Genomic DNA, 24,432 nt, shown 5'->3' with positions numbered 1-24,432 from the left:
AAAGCCTGCTTAGTGGCACAGCTTCCCTGTGTCGGCTACGAAACCACTCTGACCACCTAAATCAGGAGAATGAAAGGAGGCTGAATTGGACATTAGTACTGCAAATGACTGCGGTGATTGCCACGATGCTCCCTCCCCCCCAAAATCAGCAAGGAAACCAAGCGAGTTACAGCGAGGCTGCTCAGCACCCATTCATTTCTCTCCTGCCACTTGCCGGTTTTCTGATCTGGTTTATTTAGGTTTGACATCCGCCAAATGGTGTAGCGGGATATCTCTGACAGATATTCTTACTGATTTAACGGGAGTCACAACTCAGGAAAGATGGATCTCGTGAGACAGGATTCTGGAGTGCTGTTTTTTCCCTTTTCCTCCCCGTTTTCTTCCCTTTATGATCCCCGTTGTAGGTGGTTCCTATTCGCCGTCGGCTGTGAGGGCCTTCAGAACTTCGGAGGAAGGAGGCTTGATCGCCTCACGTAGTGGAAGTATGGTTTCTTTAAAAGGGATTGTTGAACAGGCATTGTATACCAGAGGTTGGTAAGCAAAGTTATTTCTGCTTCCCAGGTGATGGGGCCACGTGGACATGGAGACCGTGTGTATGAACAAAGCAGCGTCCTCAGTGCATTTATCTGCGTCGGTTGGCTTGGGGTTACATTTACTGTCTCCTCACCCTTTGATTCCTTCTTCTCGCCGGTAGTCATGGAGCAGCTATTTTGCTCCAGGCACCGAGAGAGAGAGCGCGGTTGGGAGCCAAGGTCCCCCAGGATGTCGTTGCTGCTGTAGGAGCCCTGGCCCAGGCGCAGGACAGGGGCTAGGCCCGTGACCACCTGTGCGGGCAGGGAGGGTCCCAGAGGGCCGGCGGGGGCCGTGCCGGAGCCCGTCGGCAGAGGGAAGCTGTGGGGAGGTAAAGAGGGGACTCACTGGAGAGGCCTGGGCGGGCGTAGTGGGAAACAGATTCTCTTGTTTTGTCCCCCTTTTTTTTTAACTGTGGTAAGAGGTGCGTAAGAGTTATCATTTTAAGCATCCAGTTCAGTGGCATGAGATACATTCCCACTGTTGTGTGGCCATCACCTCCTCCACTTCTCATCTTCTCAAACTGAACCTCGGTCCCCATGAAGCACCATCTTCCCAACATCCCCCTCCCTGCAGCTCCGGGTGACATCGTTCTACTTTCTGTCTCTATGACAAGCCGGCCCACGTGGTTGGAAAGGGACTCCAGGGGGCCCTTGCAGGCATCCCGTGAACGGCAGGCCCTGAGGAGAGGCTCACCTGTAGCCTATCACGGCTGGTCCCACGCCCTCGACGTTCAGGCAGAGCAGCCCGAGAGCAATGTTGCTGACCTTCGGGTAGATAAAGACCTGATTTTACAAACAGCACATTCTGAAGACAGAATTCGTTTAACACTCAGGCCACTTTGAGTTGCAGATAGAAATGGCCCATGCGCGGCCCTCTGAGAGCATGTCAGAGCCTGGCTCTGAAACAGACCCCCCGGGGCAAGTACCTGCTGCCACCCGTGCTCGGGGGGGCAGCTCCCCTCGCCTCTGTGCCTCAGTATCTTCATGTGGACGTGGAGAGCAGACACAGGCCTTCCCCTTATCAAGCTGGTGAGGGGCTAACACAATTAATAAATGCAGGGCACTTAAGACAGTGTCTGGTCTGGAGAGAGTGTTCAATAAATATTACCTGTTATTATCCAGTGACATTTTAATCCAAAGCATAATGCCGGTCGAGCAGATATTCTGTGGGTATGAAATGTTTACCCAAGAACAAGTAAATTATGTCTTTAAAAATAATAGTATAATTATCCATCCCCTCAAATAAGTTTCTAGTGTGCTGAAAAAAAGACATTCTCTCCATCTGGGTGGATCATTATCCCAGAATGTATTCCATTCCGACTTGAGATTGGACTTCAGTGTTGTCATGGAGAAGATGCTTCTCATCGCAGTGGGCCGCTCACCTTTCTACAGAGAATATATTTACACGAATGCCCTTCTTTCCTTTTCGTGCTATGGTTGCAGGGGTTTGAGATCTGTTAGCATCAAACGTCCTTTTTTCTAGGTGTTGCTTGGCTTTGCTGATATCCTCTTTCCAATCCACTCCCACACGGTCGTTTGGATGGGCTTTCGTATGTGCTCTCTCCCTCTGAATAGTTTCTTTCCCCCCCTTTTTTTTTCTCAATGATTTAAACATGCCCGGCATTTCTTTCCAAGCAGTTTCATGAACAGAACCAAAGCAGACAGACTGGAAGAGAGAAACGCGGAAACCAAGTAAGAAGGTGGAGTTGAGGCTGAGTTTCCTTCAGTTGGGCTCATGGAGAAAGGCTTTCCTGGGAGAACAGCTGGAATAGAATTTGTTTCTGATGCTCCACGAATGAATCTTTTCTTTTCAAACCTTTTCCTAGAAACTGTCGAACCTTGTACGTCCTCCAGGACTCCCACCCGCAGCCAGAGCTTCTAGAGGTGTGGTCTCGAGGTTGACTCAGGGCACCTTGGACTTGCAGAAGAAATCAAAAGAGGAAATGTCTTTAGACTAACCAGGAATTGTTTCCGTGAGATTTCTAAACAGGAAAAGAATGACTAGTGTAAGGGCCCCGAGTCTCCCCTGATGACTCGGAGCATCGCTCTAGACCCTGCTTTGGATCTCGGGAAAATAAAGGGAAGAAAGCTCGAGGCTGGAACCCAGACTGTGACTCCAGCCCCTCCTCCATCTTTGTAGCCAGGGGACTGTATCCCCAGCCTCACTTAAGGATGCAGAAGGGGAGTGAAATCCATCCACCTGCTGAATTCACATCTCCAGGTGCCCCAGGCATCCCAGGCCCGCAGTTTGCCTGAGCCCCATCTCCAGGTGTTCAATAATGCAGCAGGATTTAGCTGCACCAAAGTGTCACCTGTCTAGGTGAGTCGTGCCGGTGTCTATCTGAAGTGACAGCCATCTTTGAGTACCGGCGTCGTTCACTGACTCCGCTCTCATCATTGGCATCAGGAAGGTAACATTTTCGACAAGGTTGTTTCCTGTTCCCCGGCTTGTTTCCTGCCCCTCCCTCCTCCCCCTCCCCCCTCCCCTCCCCGCCCTCTTAGCGCACCTGATCAAAACATCATCGCTGACAAAGCTTTCCTTCTCCAAATTAAATGAGCCCAGCTAGCCCGGCAATTTTTCCACAGAAAGCAAGTGAAATGCCAATGTGCCAAGTTAATGAATCTGGTAACAGGGAGAACATTATCGAGCCTGGATAATATGATCTAGCAATGTTCCTTCTCACGCTTCCTGTAAAGAATGTATGGAAGTCAGTTACGTGCGCGGTGCTAACGCCTGTCCTACCCCATCATGGTAATTTGTATAAGTAATGGAAACAGGTTAAATACTTCCATTCTGATGTTGCCAGCAGGGATGGAAATGAACGTTTCAATGAAATCACCTCGACAGAGCCAAGCGGGGAGGGGGCCGCGACTGATTCATCTCCACTCCCTTTGGTGATGGGAACCCTAATGAGAATGCTGGAATGTATAGTTTATCAGATAGAAGGGGAAAAGCAGGTAAATCTTGGAGATTAGGATCACGGGAGAACCACCAGCACGAGGCGCCGGCCTCTCCAGCAGACCTCTGCTAATAACACGCTCTTTTCATGCCGAGGGAGGGAGGCAGGGGTGTGGCTGGCTGGCTGGCTGGGGGGGGGGAGAGGTGCGTAGGGGCAGGCTCTTTCCTCCTCCCTGATGGGCTGCCAGCAAGGGTTATCTTCAGCCAGTAAAACCCCAGGGTGCTCTTAGGACACCTCTTAGACCCCTGTCTCGAAAACTTAGAGGGAGGGAAGAGAACTTGGCTTTTCTGCATTTCCCTGTCATTATAAATGATCCACTTTTAGAATGGCTTTCTTTCTGTCTGAAACGTCATTTTACTCCCTCCCTTGTTCGTGTGAGGAAGAGCCATTTTATTTGAACTGCTAGTGCTGTTTAACCTTCCTCAGAAACTGAAACGCGGGCTTCCCTGGTGGCGCAGTGGTTGAGAGTCCGCCTGCCGACGCAGGGGACACGGGTTCGTGCCCCGGTCCGGGAAGATCCCACATGCTGCGGAGCGGCTGGGCCCGTGAGCCATGGCCGCTGAGCCTGCGTGTCCGGAGCCTGTGCTCCGCAGCGGGAGAGGCCACAGCAGTGAGAGCTCCGCGTACCACAAAAAACAAAACAAAACAAACTGGAACTCAATTCCTCTTCCCGAGATATCCTATACCTGTCGCCCTGCTTCCAGAAAAATCAGTTTTTCTAGCCAAAGGACTACTCTATATGCCAAGCGTGCTATAACATCCTTGTAAATTCAAGTGTGTTAATGTGGGTTACTCAACATATTTTCACACTAAAATGCTTTATTCATACATTGCTTTTTCCAGTATCACTACCTTTCTTCTGTCTAGACGCTATTACTTAAAATCCAAGTCAGTTAAAGATGGAAACGTTTAGTCATCTGGCCTGTTATATTAAATGCCAATATCTGAACGATTCCAAATATCTGAATTTGGGGACATGGCAGAAGCTGAGCATCTTTTATTGAAAGAACACGTTTTTCAGTTTTCATCGGGATGTGTTGTCATCAGGTAGGAACAGGTACGGATGTGTGCCGGTTACCTTGTGTGAGTGGCTGTTTTGAGTAAGCAGGTTGGTATCTGCTGGATGGCAAAGGATAGATTTCAAGCTGGCTTTTAGAAAGCAAATCATGATCGGGGGAAGCCTTTCTTCTACTGTTGCTCTGCTCTCTCAGTGAGGCACCCACACTTTTTGTTCATCTGTCTGAGGAACCCTGGCTCTCATTGCTCAGAGCCAGGGTTACTCAGACTCCGGGGAATTTGGAACTTTATTACATTTAGCCATTAAAAACCAAAGACAGCTGTCGCTTCTCCCCCTTCTTCAAATGACTGTTGAATATCAGAGCAAATCTTGTTTTCTTTAAAGAAGCAAAGATATTTTTTAAAAATTGGGGCCGGTGGTTGAGAAAAAGAATCGATCTAATTCGCTGAAGACGCACGAGCCTCGTTGTATAATGACAACTTGAGAGGAACATATTTTTCCAGACAATACGTGTGTGTTTACATTGTAAACCACCGGGGCACACGTTGTTGGTGTCAGATTCACCTCTAGCAGGGGCCATATGCGTTACCCTCTGTCCACGTGCATCAGAACGCACGGGATTTTATGTGGCTCAGGATAACAGCACACCTTTAGGGACACGTCGGCATCTAGAAGGCGCATTTTATGGCAAAACAATATTAACAAGATTTAATCTGTTTAAAAAAAGTGACGTCTAACTGTAAGATCCAGTTGTCTTGTTCTCATCTCGGGGCTGATGGGCTCTATGTGTTTTGTGGTTTTTCTGTGCTCACACCTGCACACACTCACACACCCACACCCACGTGGAGGCTGGTGGCTTCTCGCCTGGCCTGTGCTCGTCCTGACGCCGAGGCCGGCACAGCTGCTCTGTGCGTTGTCCCACTGACGGCAGGACACGCCGCATGTGCTCACCGTGTCACGCTCCACGCCGCGTGCTTGGCTCAGGCGGGGCGGGGGGAGTGACGGCAAAGCTGTTTTGACACAAAAAGAAATCGCAGAAATGATGATTTGGAGTCTTTGTTTTATTTGATGGGGAGGAATGTCATTTCTTTCTGGAAGTAATTGTAAAAGGAGAATTTCATACCGCAGTTACCATTTCCAGGCTTACTCATTCATCAGAGTTCCGCAGGGTGCGGGTAGGTGAGGGCAGAGGGGAGCTGAGGGTTTTAGCAGAGAAGATGCAACGACGTTGAGTTGACTCTGTCTTCTGTGATTCAGTAGCTGCTCTCATCCAGATCTTTTAGGCTAAACAGTTGTATTCATTCACTTCGTGACGTATATTCTCAGTTTCATCACTAACAATAAAAATTTCTACAAATATTTTAATGTATTTTGGTATATTTGTATCCATGTGAATTTTTAGAACACTGTAGCTTATATTGAAAACGAAAGATCGTGACAAGTAATCACTCTGTCCAAGCTTGGACGTTTTGACAAGTCTCTCTGTCTCTCTAGCTCTCTGCCTCTGCCTAGGCAAAATTTCCAAAAAAGCGTCTAGGAGAGCAATTAGGAGAATTCACTGGTAATAGTAAGAATGAACCCAATTATTATGATAAGAGAACGATACTTTCTGATATGATAGTGTGGATGTAACTGATTCAGACGCCATTATTGTTATTAAGGGGATTTCAAGGAAGTCAGGTACGTGTGACCTTGTATTAAGCTTCCAGCCAAGTACAGCAGTAATTACGAAGGGGATGCTGGCTCTCGGTGGATCACATTGGTACATAATTTATATAGACTGTAATATATTTAAAGACAAAAGTTCTCCTGACTTTGTGTTAATAGTTGCTGTGTTGTTGACAACTGCAGGGGTGTGCCCTGCGCTGTTCCCATCCACACCCCAGTCCCCAAAGACTTGACGTTTCCTCTCTTCTTTTACCCTGTGCGTTTACGAGAATGGGCTGCTGGATTTGAACCTGGAGACACGTGTCTGAGACGTAAGCCCTGCGTGGGGTTCGGTGTGTGCTGAGTTAACATTTCTTTATTCTTGTTTCAGCCATTTGAAGAGATATTTCAAGCCCAAATCTCCCCTCCAGATTTCTAAATGTCATCCATCACTCTATCTGACAAAAGTCTTGTCGTTTCAGGTGGTAGAAAATACCAGGTCGGAACCTGGTTTGGGACCTAATTGGCTAATATTGGGTCTGTAGACCCAGACTCATCAGACTGTCCTAGCGTGGTGTATATCCCTCCCCAAACCAAGAGGCAATAACCGAAAACATGGATTTCCCCATGCTTGGCATTGGCCATGCATGTCTTGGGGATGGCTGGCTTTTTAATTTGTGCATCGTATATTAACACACAGTTCGTTGGTAGTGAAATAGCTGCGTGTTTTCTTAGGTTCATACAAGAGTTATTTAGCTTTTGCTCTTCATTTCATTTTAACTTCTCTTTTAATTTTTCAAGATTCTCATATATTTTCTCTCTCCTTTTTCCTCCTGACATTGCTGAAAATCACAGAAAGTTTTCGGTCTTTTTAATTGAGGTTTAAGCCCTTAATTTGTGCTTTCCCACTTAATGTTAAATTACATTGTTGTAACTGCAACAAACTACAGGCCTAAGATTAATACCTGAGGCGCTCACTGGGAGGAATGGGAGGGGACCCCCCCCCATAACTTGAAATTGAATTCGGGGGCAGGGAGAAAGGGAAGACGTTATATTTATTTTAAAGAAGTTACCTGTGAATTTCTAATGAAACTTAGAATTCGGTAAAAACCATAGGCCATTTTATTTACAGACTCTACAATTCTAAAAAATGGCCTCTGTTGGGTTTTCGGTAAAGAAATAATCGTTACCAATCAGATGGTTTAGCAAACTGGTACGTGAGCGACTGGTGCCAGACAACTGAAATTCGCCAGAGGGATAGAGATATTTTTGCTCCTCCTACATCACAGCAGAAGGGGCCTTTCAGATTTGCGTGGCAGGCTGTCAACCTTTCTGCAAAAACTTTAGAACTTAGTTTCATAAATTAACGTACATCCCACTTGTATGTTGCTGTCCTTTCAGAGTAGCATGGAATGGGCTCTGACCTGGGTCTGCTTTCTCTGCCTTTTTTATTTCCTAATATCCTCTTCCACCAAACCCACCTGCTCTCTTTGTAACAGAGGTGAAGTTACTTTACAAGTGATCGATGATAAATTTGGAAGAAAGTGTGTTTTGCAAGATTTTACAATGAATTGAAGCTGTTCATTTATCGCCGAGGTGTGTGTAAGCCCCTTTTGTGAATTGTAAATATATTTTGATGTAATGGCCATCTGTTCGTGGGTATCACGTTTGCCAGTCGAAAACCTAGTTTGATATAGCTAAACATGTAATTTGGTATGATTGTATAGTTTCACCAGGTGGCAATACAATAGCCAAGTTTGGTATTTACTGTAAGCCAGTGCCCAAGCAGGGACCAACGACCTGTGTTTTATAGTTGTCACTTTTGAATCTCCCTTTTCCTCATTCACAGCCAGCTCTCAATTGCGTGTGCTAATGAGGAAAAGAGAGCTTGGATAAACAAAGTTCCCCAACCTGATTCTTGTCATTTATTTCCAGGGCCCGGCCCCTGGGGCCTGGGGAAGAGCCTAACCAGGAACTGCTCTGTATGAGTTCCCACCTCCCGCTCCTTCCTCTGTGTGGCTGTGATCAGGGAAACTGTAGGAAGGCGGAGGGGCCTGGGTGATGCAGAAGTTCAAGGGCTAACATCTCGAATAATCCATCGGGCCAAATCTCACATCTGGTTGCTACACAGTGACAAGGGCCAGTGAGGGGACCACTTTCCCTGGGAGGAGAGCTCATTGTTTTGTTCCTCTTGTCCCCATTTTTGCGATGTGAGCAACAGTTTGTGAGGCCTGAGGCTGCGCGGGGTGCCCGCTGACAGCCGTGGGAGGACTGCCCATCGTGGGCATTTCCGAGTTCATCTTGATGGTCTGTCTGCAGGGCGAGATGGGAAGGAGGGGCCAGCAAGCACAGAGGGGGGCTTGGTGATGAGGATGGTGGTCTGCCATTTTCATGAATACTTCCTATAGCCCCACTGTTGGGGAAACTGAGGCCCGGAGGATGGGGTGAGTGAGTGTATGGGGGTCACCGTGTCTTCATCGGTCTGTCCCTTCTGTAAGTCTGACCTCAGGTCCCGCTAATGATGGGGGTCTGTCCTTCAACAGGGAGCCACAGCAATGGCCCCGTAGCGTGGAGCCAACGGGGACGAGCAGGTGAATGCCATCCCTACCCCCTGCACACCTGGGGTCGCTCCTGCACTCGCTGTGTGGGACAGATGTGGCTGAGGTGGCGACGTCTCTTGGGTGTGTCCCCTTCCTGATACTGAAGTGGCAAAAGCAAATGACTCCATCCCCGCCTGGTACTGAAGCCAGGAGTCCAGTGGTCTTGTTTCCAGGCACCGTGGGGTCCGGTCTGCGAATTTCCACCTGCACAGCCCTTGTCCGCCTGCCCCAGGCCCAGACTCTTAAAGTGAGACCCAGTAGATTCTGGATCCTTCTGAGGGCTCTGGTTCCAGGATGTGAGCCAGTTTTGGAAGGTGGGAGAGGTTAGGGGGTAGGGAGAGGGGGCTCAGGCACGGCTGTAAAGGAATCCCTCGTACCCGTTAGCATCTGTGGCTCATCCTCTGCGTCCTCACGTGGCCACACACGCTGCCGAGCAGGGTGATATATGGACCAGCGCTGGGAAGGGTGGCGTGAGAAGCGGGAGGGAAGTGCTCGTGGGCGGGCTGCCTGGGGAGGCGGGTGCACTTCCTTCCAGCGCTGATTCTACCGGGCCCGGTGCCCCTGAGGAGGGGCAGGAAAGCTACTCCGGGGTCAGATGGGCGTCCAATGGTGGGGACACAAGACAGATGGCCCCCAGCTGCCCCCTAGGTCTGTGTTTCCTCGTGCCCCTTGTAAATTAGAATTGAAAAGTTCACTCATTAAAAAAATAGACACACTGAGCTAAAAGTACACGGTAGGATGAATCAAGTGGAGGAGTGTGTGGTAAAAGCAGAAATGCTGGGAGTCTAGAAACGGACAGCGACCGTGTTGGTGGAAGGCTAAAGGGATGCAGCACAGTGACCACTGAGCTGGTGGATTGTGGGTCTCAGGAGAGGCCTCGCCTCCTGCCCCCCTGTCCGTGGGACCCGGCAGCCCCCTCCCTAGGGAAGGCTGAAGGAGGTGAGGATGCAGGAGCAGGGCCGGGAGGAAGACGGAGGCGGCCTTTGTGCGGGCAGACTCGGCGCCCCCGAAATTCTGCTACAGGAACCCTAATGCCATCTGCACCCCTTCATTGTTCTTCCCACCTCTTACTTTTTAACATTAAAAAATATAAAAGTAACAACGAACAAAGCCCTTCCCACGTTCCCTCCCCCAGGCTGGGCCCTGCCCTTCCAGGCGCCTTAATTCCCAGCGTGGGCTAGTGGCTGTTTCCAGCTATTTCATTCCAGGAATGGTGTGAAGTGGCTAATCCGTGCTTGTTGAATTGAAAACACTGAAGAAGATTTTGAAAACAGAGATATTTATCAAGAGCCACTTCAGTCAACAAACCCATATATTCATTATCTAGAAAAAAAACCACTATTAACATTTTCTAAAAGGATTTTTCCGTTGTACTGTGAATAGGTTTGTCTTCTGCTTTTTCCATTGAATGCCTCTCCCCTTGTCATTAAAACATAGTTTTTTAAACGTTTGAATGATATTGCGTCTTAGGAATAAACGAAAAGTCACCTAACTACCAATTATTATTGAAGATTCGGGTAGTGGCGAATCTTATATGGAATAATACCATAAAGGACATCTTTGTGCATGAAGCTTATTCTGTATTTTAGGTCACCTTCTGAGGCTATCCTTCCAAAAGTAAAATTATTGGGCCAAAGGGTGTCAAAAAATTTCTCTCCTTTTACTCTTTTTTCATTGAGATTCTCTCAGTTATAATAGTATGATGGGCACATAAGAGGTGTCCTAACCACTGATACAGAACCACTTTGGGCCAGGGACTTCCCTGGTGGTCCAGTGGTTAAGACTCTGCACTTCCACTGCAGGGGGTGTGGGTTCAGTCCCTGGTCAGGGAACTAAGATCCCACATGCTGTGCAGCGCAGCCAAAAAAAAAAAGAATTACCTTGGGGTCATTAGTTCATTCACAAGCCTTTACTCAAAGTGTTTGTTGGCATTGAGGTGCTAATGAGACAAAGGAAAGTAACTGGGTCCTGATGGTGGCAGAGTGGCTGGACCTCCGGCTGGGAGTCAGGTGACCCACCTTTGAATCCTTGTTTGTCTCCTCTGGGACCTTGGGGAAGTCGGTCAACTTCTCCAAGACCAGTTTTCTCATCTTCAAAATGGGCATTTTCAGGGATGCTAACTTGAAGGGTTGTGAGGGTTAAAATAGGGTGAAGAAAGAAAATGCCCAGCTGGAGGAGGTAGGCAGGGGTGGCACTCAGCAATTTTAGTGGAATGAGCAAGTTCACGGTTTGATTATGAGGACAGACAGGTAGATATCTCTTAATGCTTCTGGGAATGAACTCTGGGAGGGGATTAAAAGGCATCATGAAGGAGATGATATCTGAGCCTCCCCTTGAGGACGAGCATCGTCACCAGGTGGAGATGTGGGTGGGGTGCCCTCTGGGACCAGGATGCGCGGGGACTGGACATGTGGCGGAGGGAGGGGTGCACGTGGGGATTTGCGCCCCCTGTGCAGCTCGTGGACTCTAACAGCGATTTTAGCTCAGGGGTTGTGGAGGAAGAAAGAGCGTGGCAGGACAGGAGGGCAAGAGGCCCAGCTGGGCGGCTGTTGCACATCTGATGAGAGGCAGGAGGGTCCGAATTAAGGCAGGGGCCCTGCTGGCTATGGAGCTGGACCACGGGAGGCACTGAGGACAGCCGTCGCTCTTCTGGCGTGGACACTTGTTCGGGGTGATTCAGTACAGCTGAGTCAGGAGACTCCCAGCTCAGGAGGAGGAAGTGTGCTGTCACTGGGGCGGGGGCTGGAGGGGGCAGGGGCAGACGTGTGTCTGCACGAAGTTGACTGGGGTGCCTGTGGAACGCCCACGTCGCGACGGACTCCGGTCACAGCAGCTGGGGCCCCTTCTATGTGCCAGCCGCGAGGCGGACTCAGACTACAGGCATCGCAAAGGCCAGATTCCCCCGACGGGGCGGGAGAGCCGAGGGCCTGCACCCAGTGACCTCGCAGGTGGACGTGGGTCCAGTGCTCGCGGGCGTGCCCTGGAGGAGTCACGGAAGAAGTCAAGGTTGGCTGGAAAGAGGCTGCGGAGGGACCGGCCAAGAGTGACAGGCAGGGCGGGTGGAGGAAGCCGGCGGCGCCCTGGCCCCGGAGAGCACGGTGTCACACCCGGAGTGCTCTGGGCAGGGGTGCTGGGGGTCGCGTCCCCGCGGGGATGCTCGGCCCGGGGCAGGGGATGCTGGCGGGTCCCAGGATGCCCCCGGGTCTGCCCTGGGGCTCCCCTGGCTGCCTGCTCACCCAGCTTCGTGTCTCCGCTGGGAGACGAGCTCCAGGAAGGCAGGCACGTTAGGGGTCCCCCTCCACCTCCTGGATAACGGGGGACGGGTGTCCAAGGGAGGGAAGAAACCAAGGCAGAAACCAGTGACCCTTAGGAGGCTGGGGTTTGCTCTGTGTGGTTCCAGGAGTAACTGTCGCCCTGGGGCTGGGGGTGGCCTACAGGAGGCGTTTGAGCTCAGCCTGGGGGCCCCCAGGTGCAGGCTGCTCTGTCGGGAGCAGGGCGCGCCCGGGGTGCAGCAGGGCCTGATGACATTCCACTCTGCTGGGACATGAACATGCAGGTGGGCAGATGCCAAGCAAGTCATGTCCGTGCGGTTCCAGGCCCTGAGATGCCACCCGCAGAGTGAGGACCGGTGGGTGACAAACACACCCCGGAGGTATGGCAGCGAGTCCCCCGCGACGGCGCGGGACTCACGGGCTGTAATCCCCCGACTCGTTAGTGACTCTGATGCAGTTCTGCCTTCCGCTGGGAAACACCGTGGACATGCGCGCCTGGGTCGCTCGATGCTGCCACCCAGGCGTGGGGACGGCCGCGAGGGGAAGCGGGGGTGGGCAGGGATGCTGAAGGGCCCCGTGGAGCGGCTGTCACTCGCCACATGTTCACTTGTGCTCACGAGCGATCGTGCCTGGAGCTCTCGGCGTGTGGGCGCAGACCCTCCCGTGTGTCTCCCTCCTGCCCGCGTCCGCCCTCTGGGCAGCCACCTCCTTCTCTGTCTCTCCATCACCGTCCCTGAAAACGCGGTGCTCTCTGCCACGTTCCCTTGGGGTCTGGTGCTGATAACGTGATAATGAGTGATTCTACTTAATGAGACACCCTCTCAGGTCATATCAGTGCATTTTAATAGGACCTTTCTGGAAATATCTTAACCCCAAATTTCCCAGGTAGTTGACGGAACACTAGTTGTTCCCTCAAAAAAAAAAAAGGAAAAAGAAGTAAAAGTATGCTTTGGTCAAATCAGTTAAGAGGTGTAGGCAATTATGTCCCCTTGGGGATTGACAACATCTGTCACATAGTAAAGGATCTAAAATGTGTTGCAGTAAAAGGTCAGATTCCATCTAGCGATTTATATGCCGTCCATCCCTCCCATTCTTGGGACAGCTGTCCGAACCCTGAGTGTTTCTGGGAGATGCCGCCTTCACCCTGAGAAGTCACCCTCTATGCAGCTGTGGCCTGTAGCAGGCCACTGTAGCGTATACTATAGGCCTTGTTAAGAATAAAATTTGTTTTATTGTGCCAAAATATTCGTAACACAAAAGTTACCATTTTAATCATTTTTAAGTGCACGGTTCAGTGGTATTAAGTACATTCACCCTGTTATGTTATGTTATACCCACCATACATCTCCAGAACTTTTCGTCTTCCCAAATTGAAACTCTGAAGCCATTAAACACCAACTTTCCATTCCTCCCTCTCCCCCAGGCCCTGGAAACCACTGTTCCGCTTCCTGTCTGTATAAGCCTCGCTGCTCTAGGTGTCTCATATAAGGGGACTCCTACAGTATTTGTCTTTTTACGTCTGGCTTATTTCACTGAGCGTAGCGTCCTCAGGGTTCATCCATGCCATAGCATATGTCAGAATTTCCTTCCTTTTAAAGGCTGAATAATATTCCATTGTTTGTATAAACCACATTTTGTTCACTCATTCATCCGTCAACAGACATTTAGGTTGTTTCCACCTTCTGGCTCTTGTGAATAATGCTGCTTTGTACAAACGTGGCTCTTTGACCCCTGTCGGGTGTCACCTGTGGGAGACTTCTGCTCCATCCAGGCAGGGGGGCGCTGGTGGGGCTACGTCGCTTTCTCCTTTTTAGTGGAGACCAGAGTATTTTTATCGCTTGCCATTGAGGAGCGTTTTTATTTATGGAAGCCATAGAATACTGTCTGTGTATTATCTTGCCCTAGAAGTTGACAACCAGGTCCCCCTGCCCCCTGCCACGGGGAGGCACAAGGGACCCCCGCTGCTTACAAAAAGAGGAGCCTGCATGAGGAGGGGCAGGGGTCCCTTCCCTTCCCACCCAGCTGTGACGGCCACACTGACATCTTTAAGAAGAGGACAGACGCCGCCCTTCCATGGAAATGTCTTCACTTAGGAGGGGGGATTGTCTTGGTGGAAACCTGTTTCCTGCCGTCGAGCTGCAGAAGGGGTAGATATATAAAGTGGAGGTAGCCTTGTAGCCTGGGAGCTCGGCTGAGAAACATCTTTTTAAAGATCATCTAACTGCTGGGGAGGCCGCGTCCTTGGAGATGATTTACGTCTCCTCACGGTGTTTCATTTTTCTCTCCTAGCTTACGTTCCTGAGGAAGAACTGAAGGCAGCAGAAATAGATGAAGAAAACGTGGAGGAGGATGGGCTGCCTTTGGACGTTCAGGAAAGCGACTTCATGTGCAATGAGGAGGCGGAGCTCAAGGAGGCCCCGAGCTACCAGAACTCCCCCATCAGCACCGCGACTAATCAGGACGCCGGCTACGGGTCGCCGTTCAGCGAAAGCAGCGACCAGCCAGCCCCTTTCAAGAGCTCTTCCTGCAAGGAAGAGAAAGAGGAGGCCCAGGGCCGGGAGGGCATCTCCTACCCCCAGGACAGCTTGGCCCAGATCAAGGCTGTGTATGCAAACCTGTTCTCGGGGTCCTGCTGGTCCAGCTTGGCTCTGGATTTGAAGAAGTCCGGCTCGACCACCGGCAACAGCGATGCCGGCCAGAAGGAGGGCTCCACCCCCGCCGCCACGCCCCCCACCAGTACCGCGGGGGCCACCGGGACCACGGCGAGCACCCCCAGCTCGGGCTCCGGCTCCGGCACCGGCACCAGCGCCAGCGGCGGCTCCGGGTACGACTGGCACCAGGCCGCCCTGGCCAAGACGCTGCAGCAGACGTCCTCGTACGGGCTGCTGCCCGAGCCCAGTCTCTTCAGCACCGTGCAGCTCTACCGGCAGAACAACAAGCTGTACGGCTCCGTGTTCACGGGCGCCAGCAAGTTCCGCTGCAAAGACTGCAGCGCCGCGTACGACACGCTGGTGGAGCTGACGGTGCACATGAACGAGACGGGGCACTACCGCGACAACAACAGAGACAAGGACTCCGAGAAGACCAAGCGGTGGTCCAAGCCCAGGAAGCGCTCCCTGATGGAGATGGAGGGCAAGGAGGACGCGCAGAAGGTGCTCAAGTGCATGTACTGCGGCCACTCCTTTGAGTCCCTGCAGGACCTGAGCGTGCACATGATCAAGACGAAGCATTACCAGAAAGTGCCTCTCAAGGAGCCGGTGCCGGCCATCACCAAGCTGGTCCCTTCCACCAAAAAGCGGGCGCTGCAGGACTTGGCGGCCCCCTGTTCCCCCGAACCGGCGGGCATCACGGCCGAAGTGGCGCCGAGCGAGTCAGCCAAGGACCAGAAGTCGGCCAACCCGTACGTGACGCCCAACAACCGCTACGGCTACCAGAACGGGGCCAGCTACACCTGGCAGTTCGAGGCCCGCAAGGCCCAGATCCTCAAGTGCATGGAATGCGGCAGCTCCCACGACACCCTGCAGCAGCTCACCGCCCACATGATGGTCACCGGTCACTTCCTGAAAGTGACCACCTCTGCCTCCAAGAAAGGGAAGCAGCTGGTGCTGGACCCCATGGTGGAGGAGAAGATCCAGTCCATTCCCCTGCCCCCCACCACGCACACGCGGCTGCCCGCCGCCCACGTCAAAAAGCAGCCCGACTCTCCCTCGGGGTCCGCGACCTCGGAGGAGAAGAAAGAGCCCGAGAAGGAGAAGGCGCTGCCGGCGGTGGCCGGGGACGCAGACAAGCAGATCAAGGAGGAGGGTGAGGACGCCACTGACAAGTTCGAGCCCACCACCCTCTACCAGTACCTCCGCGAGGAGGACCTGGACGACAGCCCCAGGGGCGGGGTGGACATCCTGAAGTCCCTGGAGAACACGGTCTCCACGGCCATCAGCAAAGCCCAGAACGGCGCCCCCTCGTGGGGCGGCTACCCCAGCATCCACGCTGCCTACCAGCTGCCGGGCACCGTGAAGCCGCTGCCGACCGTGCAGAGCGGGCAGATGCAGCCGTCCTACGCCAGCAGCGTGAAGGCTCTGTCCTCGGAGCACGGCGCGCTCCTGCACTCCCCGGGGAGCCTCACGCCGCCGCCCCACAAGAGCAACGTGTCGGCCATGGAGGAGCTGGTGGAGAAGGTCACGGGCAAGGTCAGTGTGAAGAAGGAGGAGAGGCCGGCGGAGAAGGAGAAGGGTTCACCGGCCAAGGCCGCGTCCCCCGCAGCCAAGGAGAATAAAGACTTCCCCAGGGCTGAGGACCTGGGCGGCGGCTGCGGCGGCAGGCCCCAGCAGAAGAAGGGCCCCGAAGCCGATGCGGGGAAGACCAAGAAGGAAGGTGTGGTGGACGCCCACACCCCTAACGGCACGGAGCCCCTCAAGGCCAAAGTCACCAATGGCTGTAACAACCTGGGCATCATCACGGACCACTCGCCCGAGCCCTCCTTCATCAACCCGCTGAGCGCCCTGCAGTCCATCATGAACACCCATCTGGGCAAAGTGTCCAGGCCCGTGAGCCCCTCGCTGGACCCGCTGGCCATGCTCTACAAGATCAGCACCAGCATGCTGGACAAGCCGGCCTTCCCCGCCCCGCCCGCCAAGCCGCCCGGCACCCTGGACCGCTACTACTACGAGAACAGCGACCAGCCCATCGACCTGACCAAGTCCAAGAGCAAGGCCCTGGCCCCGGGCGCCGCCGATGGTGTGTCCTCGCCGCTCCGGGAGAGCGCGCTCATGGACATCTCGGACATGGTGAAGAACCTCACGGGCCGGCTGACCCCCAAGTCCTCCACACCTTCCACCGTGTCGGAGAAGTCAGACGCCGACGGCAGCAGCTTCGAGGAGGCAGTGGACGAGCTGTCGCCCGTGCACAAGAGGAAGGGGCGGCAGTCCAACTGGAATCCACAGCACCTGCTCATCCTGCAGGCCCAGTTCGCCTCGAGCCTGCGGGAGACCCCGGAGGGTAAGTACATCATGTCGGACCTGGGCCCTCAGGAGCGGGTGCACATCTCCAAGTTCACCGGGCTCTCCATGACCACCATCAGCCACTGGCTGGCCAACGTCAAGTACCAGTTGCGGAGGACAGGGGGGACCAAGTTCCTGAAGAACCTGGACACAGGGCATCCTGTTTTCTTTTGCAACGATTGTGCCTCTCAGTTCAGAACTGCTTCCACGTACATCAGTCATCTAGAGACACACTTAGGCTTCAGCTTGAAGGATCTCTCCAAGCTGCCACTGAATCAGATTCAAGAACAGCAGAATGTTTCCAAAGTCCTGGCGAACAAAGCATTGGGCCCGGTGGGAGCCGCCGAGGACGATCTGGGCTCCACATTCCAGTGCAAGCTCTGCAACCGGACTTTCGCGAGCAAGCACGCAGTCAAACTGCACCTTAGTAAGACCCACGGCAAGTCCCCCGAGGACCACCTGATCTACGTGACGGAGCTGGAGAAACAGTAGCCCTGGGTCTGCGCGCGGGCCCACGGCACATTGCACTAAACGTCGTCATACTGCACTAGGCCTGGCCTGAGCCTCCAAAATCAGCCTGCCCTTTGTTGCTGACTGCCTGTCTGGACCTTGGTTTTTCTTACACATATTTTGTAGTTATATTTATATGCTCTTCGTCCGATTGTGCATGTTCCTTTTCTTTTTCCGTGAGTCAAAGTCTGACCTTTATTTTCAGCATCTGTGCTCGATGTTCAGCTCTCTTTTGTAGGAAATAGTGGGGCACCTACTCAGAGACATTTACTTAGCAGGAAAGAAAGACACAAATAACAGTGAGAAAAGACGTCCTAAAATTACAAAGTTGCCATGACAATAAAGGTCATAGAACCTCCTAGTGTCAAATTTAACCCTTTGAGGACTGTAATCGCATTTCTGTGCCTTTCACTCAAAAAAAAAAAAAAAAAGAAAAAAGAAAAAAAAAGGCTTAAAGGCATTTCATTCAGATCAAAAGCTGTGTCAGACACAAAACTTATTTAATAATTAAAAAACGAGCTTTTATATGCAGAACTGGTTTGTGAAGGAAGCATGCATGCAGCTGTTGGAAAATAGAAAGTTGTCTAGGACTCGGGGTTAGGAAGCCACAACTTTACATGTTTAAAACAAAACAAAACAAAAACTAACAGCAGTGACAACAAACACCCCAGTTGCCACTATGCCCAAACCCTCTGGATGCTGAAAAAATGCCACTTTTGGCAAAAAAAAAAAAAAAAAAAAAAAAAGTATGCAAGCTATTATTTAAAAATGTGTAAAAATGCTATTTCTTTTTTCTGTAAAATACTGCAGTTTATAGTTATTTACAGATGTAAGCTTTGGTACAAGCTGACCTTTCTATAAGCGTGCTGCATTGGTAAATGAAAAAAAAATGGGGCAAATGTTGGAGTCCTTTCCTTGTAAATTGCCGGCATCAGCTTAAAAACTCCTGTATGTTACATATCGTCCCATTTTAATCTATTCAACTTTCTTTGTACCTTCTGGCTGTATGCTTTCTCTTTTAACTTTTTATATTGTCATTTTATATTAAATTTCTGTGTATATAATGTACAACCACAATTTTTGAATAAAATTTAGTTCCTGCAGCTTGATTTAAATAGAGAAATTTTACTGCAACCTGCATCTTTCCAGATGCATGTATATCAGACAAAAATAAATAAATGAAAACAAAGCGAGCGATGCACTATTAATTATACATTTTGATGTTCTATCATTAATATTGTACAGTACATTTCAGTTCACACAATTAAATCCACTGTTTTCTCAAATGTAAAATAAACCCACATGCAGTTCTTGATTTACATAGATTGTCATGTCGTCATTATTTTGCCTTTGAGATGTTATTTCAGCAACGAGAGGGATGGCTTATGCAATCAACCAACAGAAATCCTGGTCGGAATCATCATTTCATGATTTGTGTGCTGACACGCTTCGTTCAAATGATCAGTATTGCATTTCTTAAAATGATAATTAAAAAGTTTAACTTCGCTGGGTGCCACTGGATTCCTGAGGATAGCCATTGAGCGATGGCTGGCTTGTACCTCGAGGGACTGAGGTGCTTCCTTCGGAGAACGCTCCCGCACTATTTGTAAATGTTTACAGTTACCCTTTGTGTGCACCGGAGCCTGAACAGTGGGGGGCGGTCGAAGGGCAGGTCTTGCTCTATAGCAGCAGACCCTGGGGGGCTTGGAATTGGTTCTGCGTTGCTCCAAAGAGGAAAGCCTGATCTCTGCACTTTTAAAAATGTACAGTTTTTATAAAATGAGCTGCCCTGGAGCACGGTGGAGGGGTGTTGCTCTGCGCGGAAGACCACTGGCACTCCAGGCCTGTCAGCGCTGTGACCCCGGCCCTGAAGTCCGGGTCTCCCTGCCGAGTCTGGCCTCTTTGCCCCAGAAGTACATAACGACACGAGCAGGACAATTCCTTTTTCCACCTTTTGCTTAAGTTTTCATAAAATTGTATCCTGAGAAAGCTTAGAACTTACAGCGCTCAGCTGTGCCGTTTCCGTGATTTCCCTCCATGCCAAGCCCTTGACCCGTGTGGGAGGAGAACCAGGGCGGCCGCCTCTGCACCATCTGTGCTGAGGCCGTGGAGTGCCGGGGAGGTTTGCTGCCTTCTCCTGACCTTCATGGGTAAACAGCTCTGTCCTTTAGGAGGTAAAGCCATTTAGACATTTTGGTTCAGTTTCTGGGGGATTATGTACTTTGGGCTCAAGGGGTGACGGGGAGGAGTGACAGGCCTGTGGTGGAGTGTAGTGGGGTCTTTGCACGATGATCCTTCGAAGCTCTGTTGATTTTATCACAGGCCTGCAGATGTATGTTCCGTGATTCTGAGCGGATGCAGCGGGTAAGGTGGTGTGACCGGCGTGAGAGGCCGGGACGGGGTGGGTTCGGTCCCCACGTGGAGCCGCTGGGCCGTTTGAAAGCTTGCAGCTGAGTGCTGACCACTGGGGTGAGGACATGGGACTCGACGGGGCGGCGGGGGGGGAGGTCCCTTCCTTCATTTCTCCTTTTTCTAATTCATCAGCCACCTTGTTACCTTGTCATCCTTCTGAGTTCCCCAGCCGATGGCCAGAAGGCTTGCTCATCTTGCTACCGATGAGACGGTGATCCAAGTTACTGTCTGACGAGGGTCCTAGTTATCCTAGTAAGTCCCTGGCGTGGAGCCCTCCCTCCTCACCAGGGACTGTTCTGAGTGTTTCACACGGAGTAACTCCCTCAGGGCCCCAGGGGGTCTGTTACTTCCACCTCCTCTGCAGGTGGGGAGCCCCTGCTGGGCTCAGTGGACGCTTGCCCAAGCTCACAAGGCGCAGGATTGACAGAACTTGGGCCTGAGCCCACGAGGCTTTGCCCCGGGGTGCGTGCCCTGTGATCTGCCCTCAGGTGTGACCGGCCCCAGGGGAGGGTCTGTGGTTTCTACGCAGCCACCCCCGAGCGGATAAGCATTCTTCCAATCACCTCCTGCGGCGGCTCCCATCGGCCTCGGAACAGGCCGGCTCTATCTTCCGTTCAATCTGAACAATAAGTTGAAATGATGTTAGTTACGAGTTTGTAGTATCCTGGACTGAATACAGGTCTACCTAGTAATACAGAAACTCGGTTTGTATAAATACAGATGGAAACATCCAGGGGACAAATTGGCTGCCTCTAATTTGAGGATTTACTTACACAAGTTTCTGCTTCCTTCATCAGTATTTGAAGAAACGCATCCCTCCTTTATCTGGTCTTGTGTGTCCCCCAGTGGACTCCACAGGTGACATTGCGTGCTCTCCCTCCCTTCCCCCAGGGGAACAGGCTGCATCTTCTGGAGCCTGAGGGCAAATGGCCCTGAGGGTCTGCCGCCACCCCCCCACCCCCCGCACCCGCACCTGGTAGGAGGCTGGAGGGCCTAGCAAGCAGGCATCCTCGTAACCTTGTGTACACGCAGACATCACCCTATTTTGCATTTGTATTTGCTGCTTGAATATCGGGTTTAATAACTAAATATTTTTTCCTTTCAATGTGGATTTTTAAAAGGTTTGGGATATTCCTCTGAATGTGGGTTGGGTTTGGAGGTTCATTGTTATTTAGTTGAGGCTTAAAAGATATAAAGCCTATAAAATAATCATAGACTTTAGTTGATATAAGAGAAACAAACTCTGAGGCACTGTATGCAAAAAGAAGAGATTAAAAACTTTTCAGATTTATGTTCCTACATTTCTACATTTGATAATCTTTGAAAAGCTTTGAAACATTAGTTGAAAGCATGTCTAAACTGCTTCCGAATTTTCAGAAACCTGTACCTACAAATAAAGGTTTCTGCTTTTTTCCAAGGTAAAATTTCTTGTTACTTACTTCATTGTTTTTCTGAAGATGGTGGAGACAGTTAAAAGCCAATTATCAAATTATAAAGTGAAAAGATACCAAAGAGTAAGATTTGGAGAGCACTTGTAATTTTCCCATACCGTTTATAATAAAAGTAATACATAGTCACTGCAGAAAACTTGTAACACACACACACACAAATAAATAAATAAAGGAGGAAATAATTGTTTTCATCTAGAGAAAAATCACTTAATATGTTAGTGCTAGCATCTTTTTTTTCCATGTTTCTACAAAATAGATGCTCAACATACTTTTGTACTTGCTTTTTTTACTTGTTAGTAGATAATGTGTATTTTCCCATTTCATTAAATATCAAAAATTTCGAATCTTATTGAGATGTACTATAACATTAATTAATTCTGTATTAGAATTTGGAAAAGCAACATTTAGATTCTTTTCAAGTTTTCAGTGTTACAGGTGAGTACACAAGAATATTCCACTCAATATTTCCCTGAATATCTTTGGTTATTTCCTTAGAATAAATACCCAGAATTAAAATTTCTGCCTCACAGTTTGATTTGATGCCTGTGCCCCAATCACCCACGAGAGGGCTGGTACCAGCTTCCTCACCCTTCGCAGGAGAGAACAACCGCTTCTGTCCACCTTTGCTTTGTGAACACAAGGATTTTTTTTTGTTTTTTAAATTTCTGCCTATTTTCACTAATTGGCCAGTGTAATATTGACGTTTTAATAATATTTTTAATGCTTATAGCGCATTGATACTATTTAAAGAAGAGATGGCTTAAGAACCTGTATGATTTTTTTTGAGGACTTTCACGTGAATTATGAGTTCATTTAAATTTGGTGGCCAATCTACATATTTTACAGAAAACACACAACAAAGAAAGAAGTTGACAAAGGTCTGCAGCTCCCCTGTGGCTCCAGCACGAGAACATGACAGCGTGTCTTCCTGTCCTGTTCTCCCAGGGTAGATGGCTCATGAAAACGTGCCCAAAGACGTCAAGTATATTATATACCAGCACTGTCTTTAAATTGCCTAACTTGGAATAGGGAGAAAAATTCCATATTCTGGGATTTCTATGACTAATTTACAATTAGTATTTCTTAGGCAAACAAAGATAATCTCAGAATAAAGTGGACTGTCCTAGGAAGATGCGATTTGGTCACCTAGAGGGAATAGAAGGGAGGAGAGAAGGACAAATTCAAAAGTCTAGCACAGGGAACTATACTCAGTATTTTGTAATAACCTATAAGGGAAAAGAATATGAAAAAGAATATGTATAACTGAATCACTGTGCTGCACACCTGAAACTAACCCAACATTGTATTGTAAATCAACTGTACTTCAATTAAAAAAAAAAAAAAAAAGACAATGTCGGAAGTATCTTCCACAGGGTAGTTTCTTCCAGAGCTCAAGTTCAAAGCCATTGCTAACTGAGAACCGATGTCTCTGATCCAGGTTTCTGATAGGAATATGAAGGGGCTTATGCCATAGTTGTAAAGATTAGGAGGAAGACATGTCACCTTCAGACCAATTAAGATCAGGAGGTGCTGAAGGGTACATAGAGCAATAAGGGCTTTCACCAACTACTATTGAGAAGTTGACCCATAACTAGTTAGCCATTTTTTTTTCTTCAATCACACAAAAGTATTTGCAACTTGATCTGACTGGTATAAAGATTGGTGATGTGTTCCAGGGTGATTGACGTCTACCAGTTGAACAGATAGTAGAAGCTGTGGGCTCACATAGGTCATCACATTTTGTTAAAATATTTGAGATATGGTACAAAGCATACTTTTAATTGAGATATAATTGACATAATATCATATTAGTTTCAGTTATGCAGCATCGTGATTTGATATATGTGTATATGTTATTAAATGATCACCACCATAAGTCTAGTTAACATCCATCACCACACAGAGTTACTGAACTTGTTTTTCCTGTGATGAGAATTTTTAAGATCTACTCTTCTAGCAAGTTTCAAATATACAATACAGAATTATTAACTATAGTCAGCAGGCCGTACATTACATCTCTGGTATACGTATAAAGTATACTCACATATTTTATAACTGGAAGTGTGTACCTTTTGACTCCCTCCACCCATCTTGCTACATAATAATAAAACTAAGAAAGGTGAGAATTTTTTAATCCTTTATGACCTGTGTAATTTAAGTATTGAATCATATTTCTAAGCCATAGCTTTCTGGTACATAGCTCATGCCATTATGCCCAGTTTATACTGAGGAATGATTGACCAATTAATCATTTTTCTCACCAGTTTCAACCTTTAAAGTCATTACAGTTATGGAAGGCAAATATTTAGTTATGTTTTGATTTGTTAACTTTAAGAGACAGTAGTGCCCCAAGATACCTTCCTTTTGTTTGTAATACATTGATTTACAAATTAGTAAAATCTAATGTCCACTTTCAAAGCTATTTGTTCTCCTTTCGGAGATTCCTGTCCTCACTCAGTTTTTGAGTCATGAATAACTTGGATATGCAGAATTCTAGCATGGTGAGCTCAGATATTGGTATGTGGAATGGCATGACAATGACTGTCTCTCGAGACTGGACTCTGAACATTGATTGGGACACCTTCTGTTTCCATCATTCCTTCCAACAGTTAGTAGAAACCAAGGGCATTAAAATCTGAAATGATCTGCAAACACAAATCTGATGGAAAGGACTTTGTTCAAACTTCAGATTACTATGAAAAGTATATTTCAAATAGGGGGTCATTTAAAGTGTCAGCCCTTTTCACGGTGATAGTTATCTTAAATATAATGTGAGTATTCATCTCTGAGTTCTGCTCAGATAGCTGGAAACTTACAGTGACAATGTGTAACATCTTGTTTGTTGTCATGGAAGCCCTGTAATGTCAGGAAACCCTCCTGACAAAACTGGAAGCTGCAGAGAGGTGCCCAAGTTGCCCTCACTCTAGCTTCTCAGAAAAAAAGATTTCAAAAAAAGGAGTCACAAAGTTACAGGTGACCTCTTACTTTTCTTA

At 49.2% G+C, this 24,432-nt stretch overlaps 1 protein-coding gene across 1 annotated transcript in view; it reads left to right on the top strand.

Moving 5' to 3' along the window:
* The window catches only part of TSHZ1 (teashirt zinc finger homeobox 1), a 75,242-nt gene extending 56,920 nt beyond the window's left edge, over positions 1–18,322 (top strand). Inside the window, exon 2 of the mRNA XM_029225241.1 lies at positions 14,359–18,322. Coding sequence (XP_029081074.1) covers positions 14,454–17,558 — 3,105 coding nt within the window. The 5' untranslated portion in view covers positions 14,359–14,453 and the 3' untranslated portion in view covers positions 17,559–18,322. The remainder of the gene's footprint in view (positions 1–14,358) is intronic.
* Positions 18,323–24,432: the final 6,110 nt, after the last annotated feature.

The sequence above is a fragment of the Monodon monoceros genome, unplaced genomic scaffold (assembly GCF_005190385.1).
Source record: "Monodon monoceros isolate NGI ecotype Baffin Bay Population unplaced genomic scaffold, NGI_Narwhal_1 Super_Scaffold_1, whole genome shotgun sequence".
NCBI lineage: Eukaryota > Metazoa > Chordata > Mammalia > Artiodactyla > Monodontidae > Monodon > Monodon monoceros.
The sequence above is the reverse complement of the archived record's forward strand: the minus strand, read 5'-3'. Positions and strand labels throughout refer to the sequence as shown.